At 56.9% G+C, this 23,269-nt stretch overlaps 6 protein-coding genes across 6 annotated transcripts; 3 read left to right on the forward strand and 3 right to left on the reverse strand.

The window, feature by feature from the left end:
- Positions 1-226: 226 nt before the first annotated feature.
- Positions 227-4,448, forward strand: DCS_02489 (DNA-directed RNA polymerase; the record flags this gene model as incomplete). The annotated part of the gene is made up of 2 exons (XM_040799816.1): positions 227-4,345; positions 4,398-4,448. The coding sequence occupies 2 exons, from the start codon at positions 227-229 to the stop codon at positions 4,446-4,448; spliced, it is 4,170 nt and encodes a 1,389-aa protein (XP_040660699.1).
- Positions 4,449-4,833: 385 nt separating this feature from the next.
- Positions 4,834-6,027, reverse strand: DCS_02490 (multisynthetase complex auxiliary component p43; the record flags this gene model as incomplete). The annotated part of the gene is made up of 1 exon (XM_040799817.1): positions 4,834-6,027. One exon carries the CDS (start codon positions 6,025-6,027, stop codon positions 4,834-4,836), a length of 1,194 nt encoding a protein of 397 aa, XP_040660700.1.
- A 2,042-nt stretch (positions 6,028-8,069) lies between these two features.
- DCS_02491 (ISWI chromatin-remodeling complex ATPase ISW2) lies at positions 8,070-10,855 on the forward strand (the record flags this gene model as incomplete). The annotated part of the gene is made up of 5 exons (XM_040799818.1): positions 8,070-8,529; positions 8,582-8,898; positions 8,965-9,931; positions 9,990-10,275; positions 10,327-10,855. 5 exons carry the CDS (start codon positions 8,070-8,072, stop codon positions 10,853-10,855), a joined length of 2,559 nt encoding a protein of 852 aa, XP_040660701.1.
- Positions 10,856-11,112: 257 nt separating this feature from the next.
- Positions 11,113-16,671, reverse strand: DCS_02492 (ankyrin repeat containing protein; the record flags this gene model as incomplete). The annotated part of the gene is made up of 2 exons (XM_040799819.1): positions 11,113-12,425; positions 12,474-16,671. 2 exons carry the CDS (start codon positions 16,669-16,671, stop codon positions 11,113-11,115), a joined length of 5,511 nt encoding a protein of 1,836 aa, XP_040660702.1.
- Positions 16,672-17,956: 1,285 nt separating this feature from the next.
- On the forward strand, positions 17,957-20,418 carry DCS_02493 (uncharacterized protein; the record flags this gene model as incomplete). Its single annotated transcript, XM_040799820.1, has 4 exons — positions 17,957-18,147; positions 18,584-18,653; positions 18,972-20,081; positions 20,164-20,418. The coding sequence occupies 4 exons, from the start codon at positions 17,957-17,959 to the stop codon at positions 20,416-20,418; spliced, it is 1,626 nt and encodes a 541-aa protein (XP_040660703.1).
- A 175-nt stretch (positions 20,419-20,593) lies between these two features.
- On the reverse strand, positions 20,594-21,891 carry DCS_02494 (putative UDP-glucose 4-epimerase Gal10; the record flags this gene model as incomplete). Its single annotated transcript, XM_040799821.1, has 4 exons — positions 20,594-20,994; positions 21,044-21,494; positions 21,558-21,792; positions 21,863-21,891. 4 exons carry the CDS (start codon positions 21,889-21,891, stop codon positions 20,594-20,596), a joined length of 1,116 nt encoding a protein of 371 aa, XP_040660704.1.
- Positions 21,892-23,269: the final 1,378 nt, after the last annotated feature.

Below are 23,269 nucleotides of genomic sequence, written 5' to 3' on the forward strand. Positions count from 1 at the left end.
GGCAAGCTTGGCAAGGAAAAATTGCGAGCAAGCTCGTCAGTCGCCATTGAAGCAACGATTGTACATGTATCCGTCCATTGCGTCGTCATCCTTCTTCACCCTGCAGTGCATTTCGTTTGCGACATATCGGACTCTGATTTTTGCGCTATATCCAATGTTTTAATTCTCGACTTCTCACCTTGACCATTGTTGGGTCTCATCACTCCTTACGCGCCCTGCAGGCATAATGCTCTCTCGTCAAGCACGCAGCAGCTTCTTCACACAAGCCGCTGCGGCGCAAAGGATTGCATTATCGCTGCAATCTCCCGCCCTTTCATCACATCTCTTGCCCACGGGCCAGCCTTGCACGGCACATCAACACTGGTTATGGCGTCGTCGATCCGCCCCTGGCCGTGGCGTGCGACTTCAGGAACGGCGCCTAGCCACGGCCGTCGACGACTTCAAGTTCGAATCTATACCCTACAATCATCTCACGAGCTCGACCTTGTCACCCTATCAGCCCCCCCTCCTTGGATCTCTTGATCTGCGGACGTTCGGCTCCTCGACGCCGCTCACAATCCCCGAACCGGGCCCGCCTAGAGCGGCGACCAAGACAAACTTGTATGGCATCCCGGGAGACACGGACGACATGCTCCCCGTGTTTGATGCTTGCATCCGTGTCGGTAAATTGGACAGGGCAGCACTGGTGCTCAAACGATTCAACTCGATGGGCACCCTGTCTGGGGAGGAGCGAATCCTGCTCAACAATCAGTACCTGCGTGCTTCGTTGCGGCAAATGCGGACGAGCCCCGACCGGAAGCAAGCGGAGATGCTGCACAAGTGGTACGAGCTTCAAATACGGAGCACCGGACTGCCTCACACGGCGGAGACCATCGCCTGCATGCTAAAGGCCTCTCTCCTCTCCGAGCGAGGCTCACGCCTTGTTCGCCTCGTCACACGCTACATGGGAATGGCCCCCGGCGAAGCAGGACTGCGCGTCTTGAACATGGCCGACATCCTCAGCGACCAAGACCTTGCCGTCATCACCGAAATCTGCCCGACGTACAATTTTGCCACGGAGATGGAAGAGTTTGACGACGTCCTCGCCATGGACGAGCCGATCGAACTGGTCAGCGACCCCTCAGGCCAGCATGTCGACGCACCACCTACCACCACAGTGCCAGAGCTGGTGCCGACACCGCAGCGAGGCGAAGGTCTCAACACGCTCAAGCAAGGTCTAGGGCTGCTCATGGATTTGCAAGACGTCGACATCGCCAGGCTTACCCCTGCCGATCGCCGCCAGATTCAAGTGCAAATAGAACGCGATTCCATCAGTTCCGCCATCAAGAAATGGCGCCATGATCACAAGAGTTTACAAAGCATGAACATCAATACCGCGTTGAGTCCATCGTCGTCGCCCGGATCGCTATCACAGCACATGGCCTCCTGGCTCGGTGCCATGGAGACTCGACTCAAGGAGGAGCTTGTCCTTATCGACACCTCGGAGAGCAAGAAGACCAAGTCAAACCAAGATCTGGATCGTTGTCTGTACGGTCCTCTGCTCCAGCAGGCCGACCCTGCGCGGCTGGCAGCCGTGACGATTCTCTCAGTCCTCAATCTCGGCGCCATGCAAGGCGTGGACAAGGGCATCGTTCTGAGCAAACTCATCACCAACGTGGCAAAGCTGGCGCAGGAGGACATTGAGCTGCAGCAACGGGATAGGAAAAAGAAGGCTCAGCCAACGCGCAACGTTCGATATACTAGGCCAGACTTGCCGAGCGAGGGCGCTGCCGCCGATGGTTCGACTCTGATCACCGACACCTCCCAGACGGAGCGCATGCTGGAAGAATCTATCCGGAAGCCGTGGTCGATGCCAATCAGGCTCCAAGTCGGCTCCATCCTCCTCAAAATATTGATCGAGACAGCCAAGGTCAAAGTCACGACCGAGCACCCGGAGACGAAGGAGCCGGTAAGCCAGTACCAACCAGCCTTTACGCACCTGCAGCAACCTCGCAGGGGAAAAAAGGTCGGCGTCCTGTTCCTCAACTCGCAACTCGTCGAGCAGTTGAAGCGGGAACCCGTTGGCGACTTCCTTGCGAAGCACCTGCCGATGATTGTTGAGCCGAAGCCCTGGAAAGGGTTCAGCGAGGGCGGCTTCCTAGAATCCAGGACAAATTTCGTACGAGTAAGGCCTGGAAGCGTCGAGCAGCGGCTCTATACCAAGGCTGCCATCGACTGCGGCGACATGAAGCTGGTTTTCAAAGGTCTGGATGTGCTCGGAAAGACTCCGTGGCAGGTGAACAGCAACGTTCTGAACGTCATGATGGAGGCGTGGAACGCGGGAGAACCAATCGCCAACATGCCTCCACTGAACCCTGAATTCGAAATTCCACCGGAACCAGACTCATCCGCCGATCCCCTCCTCCGTCGTTCCTGGATCCGCACCGTCAAGGCCATCGAGAACGAGAGGTCCGGTCTGCACTCGCAGCGTTGCTTTATGAATTTGCAGCTGGAGATTGCGAGGGCCTTTCGGAACCAGACGATATATTTCCCCCACAACGTCGACTATAGGGGCCGCGCGTACCCCATCCCGACGTATCTGAACCACATGGGCGCTGACCACACTCGCGCGATCCTCAAGTTTTCCAAGGGAAGGGTCCTAGGTGCGCGAGGTTTGCGATGGCTCAAGATTCACTTGGCCAACCTCTACGGCCTCGACAAGTCAAGCTTCGACGAGAGGGAGGCCTTTGCCGACGACAATGTCACCAACATTGTCGACTCGGCGAAGAACCCGCTCGCGGGAAATCGATGGTGGCTCAAGGCCGAGGACCCGTGGCAATGTCTCGCCGCTTGCTTCGAGCTGAAGGCTGCTTTGGAGCTTCCCGATCCCACCACGTTCGTCTCCAACCTGCCCGTTCACCAGGATGGTACGTGCAACGGCCTCCAGCACTACGCTGCCCTTGGCGGTGATACTTGGGGCGCGAAGCAAGTGAACCTGGAACCTGGCGACCGACCAGCCGATGTCTACTCGGCGGTTGCCGACCTCGTCAAGCAAGCCATCGACAAGGACGCCGCGGCGGAGAACCGATTCGGCATGATACTGCAGGGCAAGATCACGCGCAAGGTTGTGAAGCAAACTGTCATGACCAACGTGTACGGAGTCACATTTGCCGGAGCCAAGAAGCAGGTTTGCAAACAGATCGATGCGCTGTATCCGAACCTGGGCAAGGAATACGGCATTCCGAATTTGCTGTTGTCGACGTACATTGCGAGGCACATCTTCAACGCGCTTGCAACCATGTTCCGGGGCGCACATGACATCCAGTACTGGTTGGGGGAGGTAGGCGGCCGCGTTTGCAAAGCCCTTACCCCGACCCAGCTGGAGCAGATGGCCGATGCCTACTCGGGCGGGAATGCGGATGAGAAACCGCGAAAGCGAAAGAATGCGTCGGCTGGTCACAAGTCGGGGCTGGATGAGCTGACGCAACAGTTTCGATCCACCGTCGTGTGGACGACGCCATTACGGATGCCTGTGTCGCAGCCGTACCGAAAGAGTAGCATGAGAGAATTGAGGACCTGTCTTCAGGCGGTCGTGTACCCGGTAAACGATCAGACGGACCCGGTCAACCGCAGGAAGCAGCTCCAAGGGTTCCCACCAAACTTCATTCACTCGCTGGATGCGAGCCACATGCTACTGTCCGCTTTGCAGTGCGACGCCCTCGGCCTCAGCTTTGCTGCCGTGCACGATTCCTTCTGGACGCATGCCGCCGACGTCGACGCCATGAACGAGGTCATTCGCGATTCCTTCATCAAGATTCACGAGGAGGACGTCGTCGGTCGGCTGGCGGCCGAATTCCAGGCCCGCCACAAGGGATCGTTGTACCTCGCCCATATCGACCCGTCGACGGCGGTGGCAAAGAAGATCAAGGAGCTCCGAAAAAACAGCAAGCTTTCTCCCAAGGAGGAGCTCCTCCTAGAGCACAAGCGGAATCAGCTTCAGTTGTCCGGCAACCCGTGTGACCTGGAGGCTGCCAAGAAAATCGTCACTCCGGCATCAGTTTTTGAGGAAATGTCGGCAGGCGAGGCGGACTTTTCCATCCAGGAAGACACCAAGGACATGGGCCTCGGTGAGATTCCCGAAGGCGAGGATGAACTATCGACGAAGGAAATCCGTGACGAGATGATGGAGAGCGACGGAGACGCCCCGTGTTCCGACGCGGCGGATATGTCGGAGCGGCTCATGGATGAGATGAAAACGACTCATTTCGAATCGCTGGTCAGGGGGGAAGATAAAGGCAGCACGAAAAGCCGTCGTACGCCTGTGCCGGTCTGGCTACCGCTGACCATTCCAGCCATTCCGAAAAAGGTGAGGCACCCCCCTGCTGGTCACGGCACTGCTCATTTGCTGACGATCCCAGGGCGATTTCGATGTCAAGCGACTACGAGGAAGCAAGTACTTCTTTTCGTAATCGAATCATGCGCGTAGCAATCGGATCGCTTGGTACACGACGCCATGAACGAACCACCCATGGTACCGGTGGAGGGGGACTATTCACATGCTTTCATAGCCTTGGGGGCACAGCGGCTGCATTTTCTGGGCGTTCTTGAACGAAACGTTTATATTGCCATTGCGCGTGATCACGGTCATCGGTCATGCGGGGATTTAGCGGGAGAATATTGGTGCGCAATAGCGGACGACATTGTATAACGGATCAAAGTGCACAAGCCATATGGAAAAGTGCAAGGTGGACGTTTTGAACATGTTCTGGCGACAATCGCATCTAGTCTCGCTCGCGATGTACATGTGACAAGGCCGAGGCATGCCGTCTGTGAATCTAGTTGGGCATTCTAGCATTACCTCACGGTAGCGCCTTTGAGCGTCTTGACGGTGCACACGCCCCCGCTCTCGGTGATGAGCTTGCCGACCGTCGCCTTGCCAAGCTGTTCCACGGCGGCGGCATCAAAGGCAACCTCGAGGCCATCGGTGGTGGTGAAGCCCGGCTGGAACATCTCCCAAATCTTCTTCTTGGGGTTCAGCTGGCCCTCCGGTTCGCCTTTCCAGCCGTCGAAAAAGACGCGGTCGCCGGCCTTGGCATTCTCGGGCGGGCTGACGAGCTCGACCGGGCCGCTGTGGTCGTCGACCTCGCCCTCCTTGAGACGGGGGGAGGCGGCGAGGACCATGGCGCTGGACTTGATGCCGCGCATCTTGACGGGCTTGAGGTTGCAGACGACGACGACCTTGCGACCCTGCATCTCGGCAAGCGGGATGAGGCCGTTGAGGCCGGAGCAGACTGTGCGACAAACTTGGCCCTCGTACTCGGTGGTATCGTCACTCGGCTGGTCGCCCATGGCGATGGTGGAAACGTAGAGCGAGTCGGCATCGGGATGGTTGATGGCCTTGAGGATATGGCCGACACGGAGATCGATCAGGGCCGGCGTCGGAGGGGCCACAACGGCGGGCGCCTTGGGCGCCTTGGGTGCCTTTTCCTTCTTCTCTTTCTTGGGCCTGTCGCCAGCAGGAGGGGCCGCGGCGGCGGCACCCTTGGACTCTGCCACCTTCTCCTTGGCTGGTTCCTTGGTGCGGTCAACGAGAGTGGTGTCCTTGTTGCCACCAGCGGCGGCGGCGGCGGCAGCAGCCTTCTCCTTCTTCAGGCGTTCCTTCTCGGCCTTGGCATCAACGGGCGGCTTCACATAACGGACGTCATCCTGATCGACGGTGAACTTCTGGTCGTCCTTGAGCGCAAGGCCGAACTGGGGCGAGTTCTGGACAAAGTCAAGGTGGCGAACGATGTGCGGAAGGCCCTTCTCGCCGGTGCGCTCGTCCGGGGTCCACTTGGCGACGACGGGCGACAAGGTCTCGAAGATGGCCACGTCGGCCTTGCTTGGCTTGGTGCCAAGAAGGGTGGTGCGGCTGGCGAGGTGGGCGTTGAGCGTCTCGAGGATGGACGATTTCTCGTCGCCGGCCTTGAGGCGATCGGCAGTGGTGAGCCATTGCTGAATCTCAGCCTCCTCCGTGGGCGAGTATGTCTGCGAGCTGATGGTAGCCATTCTGGAAATGCGCAGGAGCGAGAGGGTCCGGAGAGTCGGGCGAAAAGTAGTGCGAAGGAAAGACAGTTTGGCTTTGGCAAGACGAGAAGGCCGCGACGGGGGCTTCTCCAATTGATGCTTGACCCTTGCTTGGGTCGTGGTAAATTTTCATGCCAGTGCAATTGCGGGGGGGAGAGGGGCAGGATGGAGTTGAGATTCCTGACCACGGTAGCCTGAGGCCTAAGGCGTCAACTGCCGCCGTTGCCCGCATACAAGTACAGCCATACTGTTCTCGCCCGTCTTACAATAGACAGGCGGCGGATAAATTAGAGAATATTCATGGAAACGATGGCGACCCGATGTTGTCGATTTTTGCCCGATTCAAGGACTGTGGAGGAAATATAGACACGGGAGCCGGCCAGATGCAATTGACATGACGAGTATAATCCGGGCAATGAAAGGATTGCATATCTGTGCGTACACGAGGGGTCGCAAATATGGCGGGCAGGAAGTAACTCGTATCCTCCTCTCGGGCAAGTTTCAATATTTAGCCAGCATATACATCATCCGATTCACCCAGATGCAATGTGGTTGTGGCCAGCTGGAAAGGCGTTCCGGACACTCTATTCGTATTTGCGATTCCTAGACCGTCTCTTGGACACGCCTCGGTTCTCGTTCGTCCGACCAATATTCCGAGCTAGAAAATCCATGAATATCCGTGAACCCATCTTCACTGTACGATGAACATTCGCGGACGGTACGGGGTACAGCCAACCTTCTTTTGACGAAGACGGCGAACATTCGTTGATGGCAAGGCGAAATGATGGTCGGTTGTTGGTGGTTTCTTGAAAGTCTTCTCTCCCGAAAGACGAAATTGGCACTGCTATAAAAATAGCAATAATAGCAGGTCACTATTACACACAAGCAGCTGTGTTTGCCAACCACAAGTTTGCGCAGACATTGATGACGACGGTGCGAGCGGTCCGATCGGTGCAACAGACCATAGGCCAGTTCCTACCTATATGTACTTAAGTATATGTACTTAAGTATGTATATGTACGGATACTCCATAAGTCACGGCCATAATATCCATCTACCGTAGTAATACATGTACAGGAAGAAGTACTTATACTGTAAGTATGTACAGACTGAGAGAGGTAAGTGCACCGCATTACGGAGTGCAGTTCATGTAATCGTACTCCGTACTATATACTGACTTCAGTACGTTCTTCCGTTCACGTCCATGTATTGCCATGAAGTGCTCCGTACGGAGGAATACTTATGCACTAGGTGATTAAGTATTTGTACAAACTACTTCGTACGGAGTACGAATAATTACACCATTTCACGCCGAGCTTGGTACCCACCACATGTGCTCTATACTTATACAGTATTAATACTTGGTCCCTGTACGGAGTACGGAGTACAGAGGACTCCGTAAGTCATCGACTCTACAGTTGTGCGCACAACTGTACCGTACAGTACAAGTAGTACTTAAGTACTCCGTACGGAGTGCTCCATACACTACGGAACGTGAATTGACAAATCGATTAACGCGCTGGCTCGTGACCGCGCGCCATTCCGCGCCGACCAGCGTCACGGACGCACGACTTTCACCACCCGCTTGCCATTTCGATCTAGGCGTGAAACTTTCCAATCCGTCTCGCCTCGCCACTTCATCACCCCCTTTTCCGCCTTCAACGATCGATCCAGTTTATTGCATCAATAGAATTCAATATTCTGCTCAATTCTGTACCAATCATTCATTTCCATAGCCTATCGGATGCCGAGTCGTTCACCGATCAAAGTGCTGGATTTTCGCGTTTCTCACGTAACCACTCTTCCAGTTCTGCTCAACTTCGGCAGCAATTGACCCCATATCCGCCTCCCGGCGCCCCCCTCACCAGCGATAGCGACAATCGTCTCGTGCTGAGTCGTACTTGGCTCGAGCAGTCATCATCTCCTGTCGTCGTCGCCGGGGTTCCACCGAGCCCAGACGGTATCTCATGATGGACCCTTGTTCTTCGTCCGATGTCGAATCCGTTTTATCCGGAAGCAACAACATGACGAGCGCACCAAGCTCTCCGCCAGCTAAATCGTCGTCGCCAAAGTCGGAACGGGAGCAACTAGCTGATGACGAGTTGGAAAGGGAAGAAGAACTGGCGCGCCTCGACAACATCAAAACGGAAGAAGCACGACAAAGGTCGCTAGCTCAGAAAAGGAGGAGAAAGAAAAAGGCCGAGACAAAGTCCGAGCGAGAGGCGAAAGCGAGAGAACTTGACGAATTACTGATGAAGAGCGCCGCCTTCAGCGACATTTTGACCAAGAAGACACAGGTTCTCGGTAGGGTCGGAAGCGGCCTTGACGGCAAAACCCTCGGCGAGCACGACTTGCAGTTGGCAAAGCAGCCGAAGTGTATGATCAATGGCACCATGAGAGATTACCAGCTCGAGGGCCTCACCTGGATGTACGAGATTTGTTCGCAGGGCATGAGTGGTATCCTCGCCGACGAAATGGGACTCGGTACGTTCATCCTCGCCGACGGTACAGCCAAGCGTCGTGCTAACATGCCCAGGGAAAACCGTCCAAACCATTTCGCTCATCGCTTTGCTTCGAGAGCAGGAGGGCTACCTTGGTCCGCATCTCATCGTTGCCCCTCTCAGCACCTTGTCCAACTGGATGGACGAGTTCCACAAGTGGACGCCGTCCATACCCGTCACCATGTACCACGGCAACAAGCAGCAGCGAGAGGATATTTTCCGCACCAAGATGATGCGAAATCTCCAAGGTGGAAGGCCGACGAAGCAGTTTCCCGTCGTCTGCACATCGTACGAAATGGTCTTGCGTGACCAGCATAATCTTTCTCGCATCAACTGGGAGTTCATCATCATTGTACGTGCGAGCTCGGGTGCATGTGCCGAGGCTCAAATCGACCGACTGGGTGCTGACTGGCGATAGGACGAGGGCCACCGCATGAAGAACTCGGAAGCCAAACTGTTTCAGCAGTTGCGCCAGTTCTCCTCAGCAACCCGGCTGCTCATCACGGGCACCCCGCTGCAGAACAACCTGAAAGAACTGTGGTCCCTGCTGCACTTCCTGCTTCCCAACATCTTCACCGACTGGGACGCTTTCGAGTCTTGGTTTGACTTCTCTGACCTCGAGGACGAAAAAGGTACCGAAGAGTTCATCGGCGATCAGATGAAACAAGATTTGGTGAAGAAAATGCACCTCATCCTGCAACCTTTGCTCCTCAGGCGCATCAAGCAGGATGTTGCTGCCCACTTGCCGAAGAAGCGCGAATACGTTCTATTCGCCCCGATGACCAAGGAGCAAACGGATCTGTACAATGCATTCACCGACAAGGAAGTCGACGTCAGGGCCTACCTCGAAAACAAGGTCGTGGAAAAGATCAGGAATGAAACCCCAGCGGGCCGCTCAACGAGCCGAGCAACCCGATCTCGACAGTCGAGTCGGACCGCCAAGTCCAAAGGTAGCAACGGCAGCAAGCTTTCTCTTCCTTTGCGAGAGAGCCCCCTAACAAGGAGTCAAGAAGTTCCTGCAATTTCCAGGCCGAACGCTTTTAGCCTTATGATGGGGAAGCGTGAGCCCCGCGGACCCAAAAAGAATTCTGAAAAGGCAGCAGCCCAAACACTGACAGGCTGCGCGAAGCGAAAGAGCCCACCCATCTCGCTGGCATCCGAATCGAAGAGCGCCAAGTCGAGCAGGGGTTCAACTCCTGCTAGCACTCGAGGCCGTTCCCTGCAAGCGAAGGTGTACAAGGACATCAACTCAGACGAAGAAGATGCCCTGTCTGATGATGCCTTCGAGTCTAAACTTGCAGATGAGCTCGCAGATAGCGATGAGGAAGTCATTGACAGCAGACCATCCGAGGAGATTGAGCTGGAAAAAAATGTCGACTTGGCCAGTACGTGATCGAACCCTCTCCCCTCGTGCTGAACTGCTCTAACGCCTTTGCTTTTCAGAAAAGCAGCTTGCGCAAAAAAAGCTGGGAAACCCGCTCGCACAGCTACGGTTGGTTTGCAACAGCCCACACAACTTTTACTGTCCTTGGGCAATGAACACGGACATGGCCGTTGATCAGTCCATCGTCACCACATCGGGCAAGATGCTACTGCTCGATCGACTGCTCCCGAGACTCTTCAAGGATGGCCACAAAGTCCTCATCTTTTCCCAGTTCACCACCCAGCTGGATATTCTCGAGGATTATAGCAGGGAGCTCCGGGGATGGAACGTCTGTCGCCTCGACGGGTCCGTTTCCCAAGAGAGCAGAAGGGCGCAAATACACACTTTTAACAATAGCTCTGACCACAAGCTGTTCCTCCTATCCACTCGCGCAGGCGGCCAAGGCATCAATCTGGCCTCGGCCGACACTGTCATCCTCTTCGACAGCGATTTTAATCCCCAGCAGGATCTCCAAGCTCAGGATCGGTGCCATCGAATCGGTCAGACCCGTCCTGTCATTGTCTACCGCCTTGCCACACGGGGGACCGTCGAGGAATCACTACTCATGTCTGCCAACGCCAAACGACGGCTCGAGAAACTCGTCATCAAAAAGGGTGGCTTCCGCACCATGGGTCAGAAGATGGACAAATCCGAGGAAGATATTGGTGCCGAGACGTTGCGCGTGTTGCTTCTGAAGGATGGCCTCGAATACCAAACCTCGACCACGGCCGGGGATGACGTTCTGAGCGATGCAGATCTCAACGCGCTGTGCGATCGCAGTGATGACGCGTTTGACAAAGCAGCCAGCGGTCTGGGTGATGCAGACAGGTACCGCATTGTCGAAACCGGTTCCGATTCGATCAAGATGATGGGCAGCAAAAAATAAACTCGCGTGGGCTTGAGAGCGCGGTTTGATCAAGATACACATACCATCGTGGTTGGCCGCCGGATAGCGCTACATTTGATGTCATATACCGTGTTCAGGGGGCACTGCACAGCGTGCATGGAATCATCTATCCAGGGATCTCTATAATAGTGGTTTCAAAATACAGTGAAGTCATCTCAACTCTCGGCCAGATTTCACCCAGACGCCATGGCATGAGTACGCATTTATTATCGTTAGAGGCCATATTATTTCATAGCTCAACTCAGCTCTGTAACATATCCAATCTGCCTTCTCGGGTCCGGCCCATCGGCCAGCCTCTTGGCCAGCTTCTCCTGGCTGTCAACGAGTTTGCGCTGAATCTCGAGGCGATTTTTAATGCGCCCGTCTGAGACTCTTTCGATTCGTTCCACCTCTTGACGCTCACTGATACGGATCGAGCTCAGTTCCCGTGCACCGTTCACTCGCTCAGCGTTCAGCTTCGACTCCCACTCGATGACCTTGTGCTGGCGAATCTCCTCCACTTCGACCTCGGTAGCAGCGAGGGCGCGCGTCCGGTTGGCAGCGGCCTCGACCATTGCATGATTCTCTGCCATTCGTCGCTGGTGGGACACGCTAGAAAGGTTTTCCTCGAGCTGAGCGCGGGCGTGGAGGGCGCCCAAATCTTCGCTGTGAAGCCTGCGGCGGCGAACATCTTCCACTTCGGCTTTTTGCGCAAAAACTTGCTGCTCCACGTTGGCAATCTCGCGTTTACGAGCCATCGCAATCGAGAATTCTTCAGCATCCTCCGACATTCGCGACAAGCGAGCCTTGCGTGCTCGTTCCTGAACAGCCATGTCCTCTGGCAGGCCGACTGCGCCGTCCGGTTGGGCTCCGTCGACGGCGTAAAACACGTCAGTTGCTCGACTTGCGCGAAGGATGGACAGGAGCTCCTCATTGACATCCGAGGGCGGTAGAACTTTTGCGATGTACATTGTAGGCGAATACATGTAGCCATCCTTGAGAAGGTGGTTAAATGGCTTGTTGACATACTTCCACATGCCGCTTTTGAGAAGGGCTCGAGTCGTAACAACCGGGTCCGCGGCATCGAAACAAAAATGCAGCACGGACTTGTCAGCAATCTTGACAGACAGATCCGAGTTGGAGTCGATCAGGAACGTCATAATCCTTTGCATCTCTCGCTCCCTTTCGGCGCTCATCTCGCCCCTGTCGGATCCGTGAAGACAAACTTCGCCGAGCGCACTTCGCCCACCGTGAAGCTGGCTAGGAAAATCAGGACTGTGGCCCGACTGGACGAGGACTTTAACGGCGGCGAGGTTCAGGTCCCTCGCGACGTTATGCAGGGAACCATCGTCCTTGGCAGGATCCGCAGCCAAGAGGTTGGACATCATTTGAACCGCAACTTCGCCGCCGATGTGGGTGGCCATGGAAAGAGAAGTTCGCCCTTGGATGTCCATGGCATCGACATCCGCTCCTTCAAGGAGCAAGAGCTTCACAACCTCTGGTCGTTTTGTTTGCACGGCCAGCATCAAGGGGGTCGTTCGCGACACATTTGACTCCACGTTGACGTGGGCTACACACCATCAGCAAGCGTCTCAGGGGCACGGGCCAAGCAACTCACCGCCACGCTTGAGCAGTATATCGATGACTGCTGTGCTGACTCGTTTCTGGGGCTGTCCGATGGCCCAGCTGAGAAGCGTGACTTCCTCCTCCTCCACGCCAGGATGTACGCAAAACGAGGTGGTTTGATCACAATAGAAGCCCGCATCGAGCAGTGTGGTCAGAATCTCAGAGGATCTTGGGTATTGGTTGATTGCTCGCATCAGAACCGGCTCCGCACCCTGCTGGCTGTCCGACGCATCGATTCCGAGTCCGCCTACGTTGTAGTCGGCAAACATTTTGAACAGCTCCAACGCCCCGTCCGGCGTGAGTTCGGTGTCGAAAATGCGCCGAAAGGCCAGCGAAAGGGATTCCGCCGTGGGCTTTCGCTCAAGAAGCCTCGCTGTCCAGGCCACATCCGCCTTCGATGCCGCTTGCTGCAGCGGCTCGCCATTGTTGTAGTTCACATCAGGCCCATGGGTCATGAGCAAGTTGAAAAACCCATCGGCCAACGGCCTCGTGGCTGGTGTAGAGTTTTTCATGACCAACACCAGCGCCAGGCTGATGGAATCACCGCAAGCGCCTTTGTCGAGAAGTATCTGTGCCGTTTCCAGGCCGTCCTCGGTGAACCAGGTGCTGAAAGTGTCGGCTACAAAAGACTGGTCAAATGCTTTGTTGATGTCATGTTCCGGCATCTGCTTCTGCAGCAGCAAGGAGAGCGATTTTGAGGCCGAATGCTTTGCAGCATCGATGAGCGTCTTGCATCCGTTGGCGGTAGGTGATGCTCCATTGTCAAGCAGCAGCTGGACGAGATGTTCCTCCAGGTCATCCTCGTTCACAGCATCATTCAGCGCCATGTGCAAATATTCGGCCCCAGGCAGGCCGGCCTTAAAAAGGCTGCTGATGACGACAAATCTATTGTCGCGTTCCAAACACCAAGCGGCTTTGAGGGCTCGTGCAAGCGTCGACTGCGATATCTTCTTCTGGCTGCCACCCTCCGCCCACAAGCCCAAGAGCAGTTCAAGGATTTCGAGAAGCATATGCCTTGTCGCAGTAACGACAGATTCGCCGTTGTTATAGTTTGGATCCGCTCCTGAGCTGAGGAGAACTCGTAAGACCGGTTGTCCGTCATCACCATAATTCGTTGCCGTCTCCAGCTGAGCGTCGACTAGCTCGCCCCGAACTCCCCGATGAAGCAGTTGCTCAAATATGGCCGCTCGCTTCGACAGATCGCCTACTTCAGTCGCAGCCTGAAAGCCGGCTTCCAGGAGGTCTCTGTTTATGGCAGGGTCCGCCTTGAGTAGCACACCAAGAACTTCGGGTGACCCGCCACGACAAGCCTCGATAATTGCGCGGCCGTTGTTACTGGAGATGTTCGCGCCATGACCAACGAGCAGGTCGCCAAGTTCGACGTCGCCATCTCGCGCTGCGATGAGAAGAGCGGACGAAGCAACGTCACTCGATACACCAGCAGTGAGAAGACTCTGGCACATGCTGGCTCGTGAGGAACGGCTCTTCACTTCCATGGCCTTTCTCAGTGCGGTGCTGCGAACCTCGGTTGAGCTCCGCGACTGCGACAGGAGGGAGTCTAGAATCTCGAGCGACTCCTTCGAGACGGAGAGGGAAAAAGCCTCCCCGTCGGAGGTGTCGGCTGAAGCAGCCAGAACTTGAAGCAGGGACAGGTCGTCGGGATATTTAGATATGACATGCGTCAATGCTCTGTTGGACTCGATCGGGTCTGCGCCGGCCTCGACAAGTTTCCTCGTCAGGTTCAGGCGCTCCGTAGGGTCTGGTATTCGCAGAGCATGCAGCAGTGAAGAACCCAGAGCGGTTGGGCTGGGAGGGTGACGGCAACTTATGAGCATGTCAACGGCTTGCGTATTGGCCGTCATGACAGCGTGACACAACGGGGCGGCATTGAATGCATTCGGATCCGCCCCAGAGGCGAGGAGCAGGTCGAGGGTTGATAACGAGACTGGCTCATCCTTCGTCTTGGACAGGGAATGAACCTCGTGCACTAGGACCCAGCTGAGGTCTTCTGCGCGTTCCGTCTTTTCCATGATCGTTTTGAGCTTCCGCGCCTTGGCTTCCGTAGATGGAAGCGGTACGAACTCGTTCAAGGCAGAGGAGATGGAGGCAGGAGATGGCGTTCCGTGTCCAAAGATCAAGGCGATAATCTCGGGGTCTGGGTTCATGACAGCTTGCTTGACAATGGCGGCTTCGAAAAGGTTAATGTCGACACCTCCCTGCTGCAGCAGCAAACTCAGGAGAGCTTTATCGACTGGCTCCTCTGCCAGGGCTTCAAGCAAGGCGGCAGCAACCTCCGTCACACCAATGGCTGCGCCGGCGCCGAGGAGCATGGTTGTCATGTCAAAACGGACTTGGTGGTCCTCGACTAGCATCACGTCCTGCAAACGAGCGGCGGCTGTCTGCGGTGACGCTTTTTGAAGCAAGAGGGCGAGAAGCTCCGTGTCGCTCTGCCTGACGAGGGCTGCCATCGCTGAGCCGTGGTCGAAGTTAACATCCGCATCGTACTCGAGAAGAAGCTTGATGAGCGAGTTGTCTCTTTGCAAGGCGTCCTCGCCGATGACATCTTGCAGCGCCGCGTGGAGACATGGCCCGGATAGGGAACTCTGGAGAAACAGGTGGACGATTTGATAGCGAGCGTCGGCGGGGAGTTTCTTCGTAAAAGGAAACACGAGGGATATCGTTTCCGGTGACGGTTTTCTGGCAAGAATCATTTGCGTCATGTGAGTGTCCGCCCGCAGGACGGCCGTTCGGAGGGCCTCTCCGGCGTTGTGATCCACGGAAGCAACTTCGTGCATCTGCGAGGGATGGGGTGGCATGTCGGCAGGGGCATCCGGGGTCGGGACGTGGGGGAAGAGCAACAGTTGCATCGAGTTCATGTCGGCGGCCTCGGCGGTGTCGATGAGCATGTCGTCGAGAGCGAGGCCGTTGGCGCCTTTTCGAAGCAGCAGTTGGAGGACGGCGAAGCGTTCGTCAAAGGGGGCCTGCTTCGGGATCAGCGGCACACAGCTCGAAGCCAGAGCAGGATTGAGGCGAGTGCCGTCGGTGAGCAAGGAGCGGACAAGGCCCAGCTCGCCACGGGCAATGGCCGTCTTCAGCGTCGTCGCATCGTTGTACTCGACGGAGGCGCCATACGTGGCGAGCAGGTTTGCCATTTCCAGAAACTGGGACTCGCACGAGCGCTCAAGGGTTCGGGCAAGAACGACGCCGCCGGCGCCGGCGCACAATAGAACCTCGGCCATCTCTACCTTCAAGGTCTGGCTGAGGGAGGAATGGTCGTAGAGAATCTGAAAGGCCTCATCGAGACCAGGGCGTTGCGGTGGTTGATGCCCCATGACGATGGCCAGGGCCATGTCTCTCCTTCCCAAGGTGACGGCAGACTTGAGCGCTTCGGCATTGTTGTGGTTTCCATCGGCCGAGGAGCGACTGAGATGCATCACCGTCTCGAGGCAGCCGGCCCTCGTGGCGTCGCACATGGAGAGGGACGCCAGCGACGGCGGCGGATGCCCTTCGGAGCGTAGGATGAGGGCCACCATACGGGAGTGTTCGAGGATAGCACAAGCGCGTCGAAAGGCATCCTGTCCGCCCGGCGTCTGCGCCACGCTGGCCCCATGCCTGAGAAGCAGGTCGACGAGGGGCGTGTTGGCTTGACGAATGGCAGCGGGCAGGCAGGCGTTGATGGAAGCGGAATCTGCGTGAGACAGCAAAACCTGCACCATGTCACGCTGGTTTCCATCGACGGCGAGCTTCAGGAGCCTGGTCCTATCGTCCAAGCCCTCGACGCTCCGTCGCCTTCCGAGCATGCTGCTCTTTCGCTTCGGGTTCCCGGCGAGGTCGACGCCGGCGGCGACGAGCATGTCTATGAGGGCCTCGGCGACGCCAGGGGATCCGGCGTTGGCGATCCAGCCGCTCAGGACGTCGAGCACCTCGCGAGGGTCCCAGTTCTTTCCCTTCTTGATGCTCTTGGAGGAAGAAAAGGCCTGCCGGAGGCCGCTCTTGGGACGGAACAGGGCGAGGTCGGCGGCACGCTGTTGCATGAGCTCCTCGGCGGTGGCGTCATCGGCCGGGCCGCGAAAGGAGGACGCCAGGGGCTGCCGCGAGAGCGGGGTCAGAGTCAGCGGGAGGACGAGGCCCCATTCTTGAGCAAGCTCCGTGATGCGGCGCTCACGGTCGAGGGCGGTCATGGTCGACATGGTGGGAGTCGAAGCCTCAGGCACGAGGGCAACGAGAGGCTGCTCGGCTGGGACGAGCCTGATGGCGGCCGGTGTGTGGTCGTTTCATCGGAAGGGAAACCGTTCCGATGCTTCGTCGTGGGACGTTGGAAGAGAGAGAGAACACGACGGATTCAAGCTCCTGAGGAAGAAGCAGTGGGAAGGAGCATCGAAGCTGATGGAAGATGGCGATGAGGGCTCGGCTTCCCTGCACGCTGCTCTGCTCCCTACGCTGCAGTTCGTCCACTCAACCAGGGGCATGCAGCGGCCGTTCAGGGCGGGAACAGGCCAGCAAGGTGTCCCTTTGACCCACCAGGAGGTGCCCTGGGCCACAGCAGCAACACGGTGGCGACCGCTCAACCCCGCCACGCCACAGGGACTTGCTCGGCAGCTCCAGCTGCCAAGCTGGTTACTGGAAACGGACAGATCAGGCAGCGAAACAGAGCACCGAACCACTACGGGAAACGGCCTAGCGGGCCAGTGGACGACCGCGGTAGGCACCGAACGCAGATCGGGCGCCGGCTTGCGCAGTGCCGCTAGGGTTGGCGTACCGGACGGACGAGATGGCGAACGCCACCGAAGGTACCCCCCCTACGTTCCACCAAGGCACGCACAAACGTTGTCCCATTGTTTGCGAGACTCGTGCAGAACGAGGGCACTCAGCAGGCCTAAACAAAGTTGGGTTGCGAATCAGCAGGTGATGAGGGTCGAGCACTCAGGGCGAATGGATGCATCAGGACCTCCACCTGAGCTCCACGGCAAGTTCCAGTCAAGTGACGAATGGAGCTCTGCTGCATTCCACAGTTTGCGGCCGTCCGTATTAGCTCCTTTTCGACATTGTCTGCATGCCTCGCAGCCGTCGATGCACCGCCACGACGCGAGAGGGATTCCAGCCAGGGCGACGGAATTCGGCAGCCAATAGGCGACGCAGCTTCGCGTGGCGCCACTGGGAGAGAATTGCATCGTATATACGGGGGGTTGCGGCTTCGTATATACGGAAGAGTACATGGCCTATGTATGTACTTTGCGCTCTCGTACTTACGTGGACGTAGTGCTGCCCGTCGGCGTTGCGGCAAGCACGAAAGTAGTACTTTGGTATCACTAAACGGGCCACCAAGAAGCACGACGCCATCAGATGCAGACGCTCCGATGCAGACGCTCACATGAACCTAGCACAAGCATTAACGAGGAAATACATGACGTGTGCAGGACTATGCAGATACTCGCGAGTACTTGCCACGACAATCACAGCATGCAATGACGAACCATGCTGCGCCCCGCTCGTGGGCCCCAGGATCATGCCGTTCATCGCCGTCACTGGTGGGGCCGCCGTGGCTCCGAGTTCCGGCGGAAGAACGGGATCGCGGCCCTGTCTGGTCAGCAGGATCAAGGCCGCACACACTTGCGTGTAACCAACCGGGAGCTGTGGTTTCTGCATGTCGCCATCCATCGAATCAGGTGCATCGCATCGTCCAACTACGCTAACGGTCGTCGTTTCACAACTTGTCATACCAAGAGGCCATCATCTCGCACGGGGGAAGAAATGCCTCTTTTGCAATGAGTCACCCTTGGCGCCGATCGGAGTTGGGACGAGCATAAGAAGCATCAACCGCCCAGTTGTCTCTTGAACGCAACGACCCTTGGCTTGGAATCTCGGGCCAGATCCGGGTTCAAAAGGAAAGGAGGCTTTCGGAATGACTCGGACGATCGCCATCAACCGCTGCACAGACGCCGCTACCCACCCGGCAGGTGCTGCATTGGAGGAAATGCTTGATCCAGATCCAAGGGCAAATTGGTTTTTTTTATCCCGGTATTGCAATAGTACCTTTGTCGTCAAGACATTGGCCGAAAGTCTAGCGGTTGGTTCTCCGCAGCAACTGCTAACCTTGTATAGTACAGTGCACTCCGTACCAGTACAGTACCACCAACGTCCCTTGCTGAAGCCAGACGCTGTTACCAGCACGGTATGATAATAACACATAGGAATCCGGTAGGCCTGTGCCCAAATTTACAGTGCAGTGTTGTGCGGAGTGCGTACTTCATACAGTAGGGCAAGTAGTACAACTACCTGCTTACACCTACCGCTACAGTGCACCCCCCACTCCCATGTGCTGCCAGTCCTCCGTACTTGATGTACAGTACAAGCACAAGTACAAATAAGTACAGTACATCTCCGTACTTAAGTAATACCCAAACAACCATCACCAGTCCGTTGGTCGCTTGAGGTATTATTACTTGGCAGGTACAAGTGCGTTCCGAACACACATGGTATTACTTGGCAGGTGCCGCCCGCCGACCACATCAACGGTACCCCCGTTGCCTCCTTCAACTGTGCAATATTCCTCTCTATGCAATACTGGGGTTTATCGCATGTTAGGATGTGCCAGCTGCTGCTGACTTCCGCCTCTCGCTCATCCTTCCCCAACATCTCCACCTCCACCGTCCTGGCGAGCAAAAGCCTCGGCCCGACAACCCTTCTCCGCTTCGCAACCTCACCCTGTCAGGGCCGGAGTTTCGGCAGCAGTACCCCTCACCGCCGTCATCGCCATCGCCTGCCCCTCGACGCAGCAAACGCACTTGTGCTCTCGTTCGGTTCGTCAGCTCGCCCACCGCCGCTGGTCGTTGTGCCCAAGAGACTCGTCACCATGTCGGCTCTGCCTACCACCCAGAAGGCCGTGCAGATCGTCCAGAATGGCGGTGTCGACGTGCTGCAGCATGTCGACATGCCCGTCCCCACCGTCGGTGCCGGCCAGGTGCTGGTGCGGAACCGATTTGCCGGCGTCAACTTCATCGACACCTACTTCCGCACCGGCCTCTACCCAGCGCCGCACTTCCCGCTGACGCTCGGCCGCGAGGCCTCTGGAGAGGTGGTCGCCGCCGACGCATCCGTCACGGACCTTAAGCCCGGCGCGCGCGTCGTCTACATGGCCGGCACCGAGGGGGGCACCTATGCGCAGTACACGGCCGTGCCCGCCAAGAACGTCGTCGCCATCCCCGACTCGCTCTCGTACGAGGACGCCGCCGCCGTCTTTCTGCAGGGCCTCACCGCCTGGACCTTTATCCGCGAGGCCGGCCAGGTCCAGCCGGGCCAGTGGGCCCTTGTCCACGCGGCCGCCGGCGGCGTGGGCCTCTTGCTCGTCCAGATGCTTCGCAGCGTCGGCGCCAAGGTTATCGGCACGGCGAGCACCGAAGAGAAGTGCGAGCTGGCGCGCAAGAACGGCGCCGAGTGGACCATCAGCTCCAAGAATCAGGATGCTCTCGTCGAGAAAGTCAAGGAGATTACTGGCGGGCATGGCGTGGACGTCATATTCGACGGCGTCGGCAAGGCGACCTTTGATGCCGACTTGCAGATGATCGCCATGAAGGGGCATCTCATCTCTTTTGGCAATGCGGTAAGCATCCTCGCTGCGGCCGCGGCCATGGCCAAGCGCCGAGCCGAGCTCGCCGTCACCGACGCTGACCCACCCGCACCAGTCCGGCGCCGTGCCGCCCATCTCGATCCTCCAGCTGGGACCCAAAAACGTCAAGCTCATGCGGCCCATCGTGAACGGCTACGTCGCCGAGCGCAAGGACCTAGAGATGTACTCGACCGAGCTCTTCCAACTCGTCACGGCGGGCAAGGTCAAGATTTCCGTGCACGAAATCTACCCGCTCAAGGACGTAGCCCGGGCCCACACGGACATTGAAGGCCGCAAGACGACGGGCAAGCTGTTGATAAACTGCGATTGAAGTGAATGAACCGCACATGCACCAGGGCCCGACGTCAGATGGTGCCCACATAGCAAACATGTCTACGTCGTACTGCCAACCAAGCCGGCCCGTGCCGTTCTCCCGTTCTTCGCCCCCACGCGCCACCGTCTGGCGCGGATCCTCGTCCCATCCTCGGACTCGTCGGGGCTCCGATTCAAGCCTTGGGCTTGATGGCGGCCAGCAACTCGGCCGGGGGCTCCTGCCGGTATCCCTGCGGGTTATTCTTCACCCAGCGCCAGAGGTCCTCGCAGGCCTTTTCCATGGTCAGCTCCGTCTTCCAGTGAAGCTCCTCGTTCGCCAGCTTCGGGTGGGCCGTGAGATCCAGCACGTCACCCTGGCGGCGAGCGACGACCTCGTACTTGAGATCGCGGCCCACGACGGCGCCGAAGGCGTTGATCATCTCGAACACGGTGCTGCCGCGACCGGAGCCCAGGTTCCAGGCCTTGACGCCCGGCTGCTTCTCGCGAAGGTAGTTGAGGGCGACGAGGTGGCCGCGGGCGAGGTCGACGACGTGGATGTAGTCGCGGATCGCGGTGCCGTCGCGCGAGGGGTAGTCTTGCCACCAGTCAGTCGCTTCTCGCGTCTCGTGGGGGTGGGACGTTACCTTCTCCAAAGACCAGCAGCTTCTCGCGCTCGCCCGTGGCAACCTTGCCGAGCAGGGGCAGCAGGTTGTACGGCACACCCTGGGGGTCCTCGCCCATGATGCCGCTCGGGTGGGCGCCGCAGGGGTTGAAGTAGCGCAGCAGCGCGCCGTTCCACTTCTCGAAAGGCTTGCCCGCCTTCTTCAGGTTCGCCCGCTGCGCGTTGATGAAGTCGGTGACGACGTCTTCGATCATGGCCTTTGTGCGCCCGTACGTGTTTGTCGGGCCGATCGGGCAGTGCTCAGGGATGGGGATCATGTCCGGGAAGCGCGTCGCGTCGCCGTACACGGTGGCGGACGAGGAAAAGACAATGTTCGACACGTTGTTGCGCTCCATCGAACGGAGGAGGGCGATGCTGCCGCCGACGTTGACGCGGTAGTACTCGAGGGGAATTTCGCCCGACTCGCCGACGGCCTAGAGGCGAAAACGAAGGGCCCGCGTCAGCGATGCGCTCGCGTTGCCCTTCGACCGACCTACCTTGAGGGCGGCAAAGTGGATGACGCTGTCGATGGCGGGATGCTTGGCGAACACCTCGTCGAGCGCTTTTTCGTCCGTCACGTCGATCTCGTAAAAGCCGGGCCGACGGCCGCAGAGCAGCTCAATGCGGTCGACGGCGACCTTGGACGAGTTGTAGAGACTATCGACGATGATGACATCGTAGCCGTGCTCGAGAAGCGCGAGGGTCGTGAAGGAGCCGATGTAGCCGGTGCCACTGATGCGGATGATTAGCGCTGCGTGCCAATCGTTCACCGTCGGATAGCAGACGGGTCGGTTCGACGTACCCGGTGATGAGGACGGTTCCGACAACCATTGCGGACGGTGCAGTGCGAACGTAGTGGTGGTGCGTCGATGGAGGGAAGAAGTTGGGTGGCATGGGATTGGATGGCGGGGTTGAATCTGCGACACCGTGTTTTGGCGACATGGATGAGGGGCAGCATGCATGTTTTGAAGCCTGTCACATATGCAAGTATCTGTACATGTGCATCAGCGTACGCTTGTGCGTCGAAACATGTACACTTACTTACAGGGCAGTTCAGGACGGTACCGGAACTTGACGGCAGTTCCGCTGAAGATATGGTGGGGCAAGTACTGTAACAAGCACTGGCGGCAAATTGTAGGGGCCATCATGTCAATCGTGGAGTAATGCCTACGGCGTATTACAGTACTCGTCTCTGCGACCGACTTGGCGATACGCATTTGCTTCATTGGACGTTCAACTATTATGGGCTTAGGTATCTTGTTAATGCCAATTACGGATGAAGATACGAGCAGACCGTTCCCCGACCATTCAACGCGTCGCACCGCCGCAGGAACTTTGATCAAGATCTATGTGCATGTAAGTAGTACTTTGTAATATTACTGTTGTCACTCCGCGTTCGTCTCGCTCTGGAGATTTGGCGTTACATGTACTCCGTACTCCGTACACGATTATTATTACTTGTACGTGTAATACGATGCACACACCAACCGCAAAACCGTACAAGTACTGTGCTTCATACTAACATATTCCATGTATTCTTACTTAAATACCTGCTGTAAGTAATAAGTAAGTAGTTGTATCCGTACTTGCAATATTAATACTAGTACAAGTACGTAGGTGCAAGTACAGTTACTCTGCTGTAAGTACTAGTAGACCTGCTCACCCAGTGACATTATTTCTGCATATTTTGGTATCAATCAACTGATTTAAATTGCCATTTTACAGCATCTCCCCTTATTATAGATCTTTTTTGCCACGGACTTCGTTGGGGGCGCATTACACTGAACCCAAAGGCGAGGTGCTGTTGGCGAAAGGTGTGAAAGGGGCACGTGACCCTCTCTCATCTCAGTCTTGTACATGCATGTGTAACCTTTTGGATATATGCATGGAGTAGGGACTATTACAGTGCACAATTTATTTGCAAGGATTGCTGTACAGGTATACTTGTATTTCGACTGATTACTTCCAGTACTTCCATGTACAGAGTATTACAGTCGAGAAATGTTGCGGCAGCAACATGGCGATGCGCCGCCTAAACTTCGGATGAAATATAGCTCCGGCAACGCGTGAGCGAGGGACCATCACCACCAACCAAGCAGGAACGACGAGGCAGAACCAAACTCGAGCAGTCTTTTCTTTCTCCTCAATCACAACCTCTTTTATGTCGTCGACATCGTCCGGAACCGATGACGACCGACTGTTTCTGCGC

The sequence above is a fragment of the Drechmeria coniospora genome, chromosome 01 (assembly GCF_001625195.1).
Source record: "Drechmeria coniospora strain ARSEF 6962 chromosome 01, whole genome shotgun sequence".
NCBI classification, from domain to species: Eukaryota; Fungi; Ascomycota; class Sordariomycetes; order Hypocreales; family Ophiocordycipitaceae; genus Drechmeria; species Drechmeria coniospora.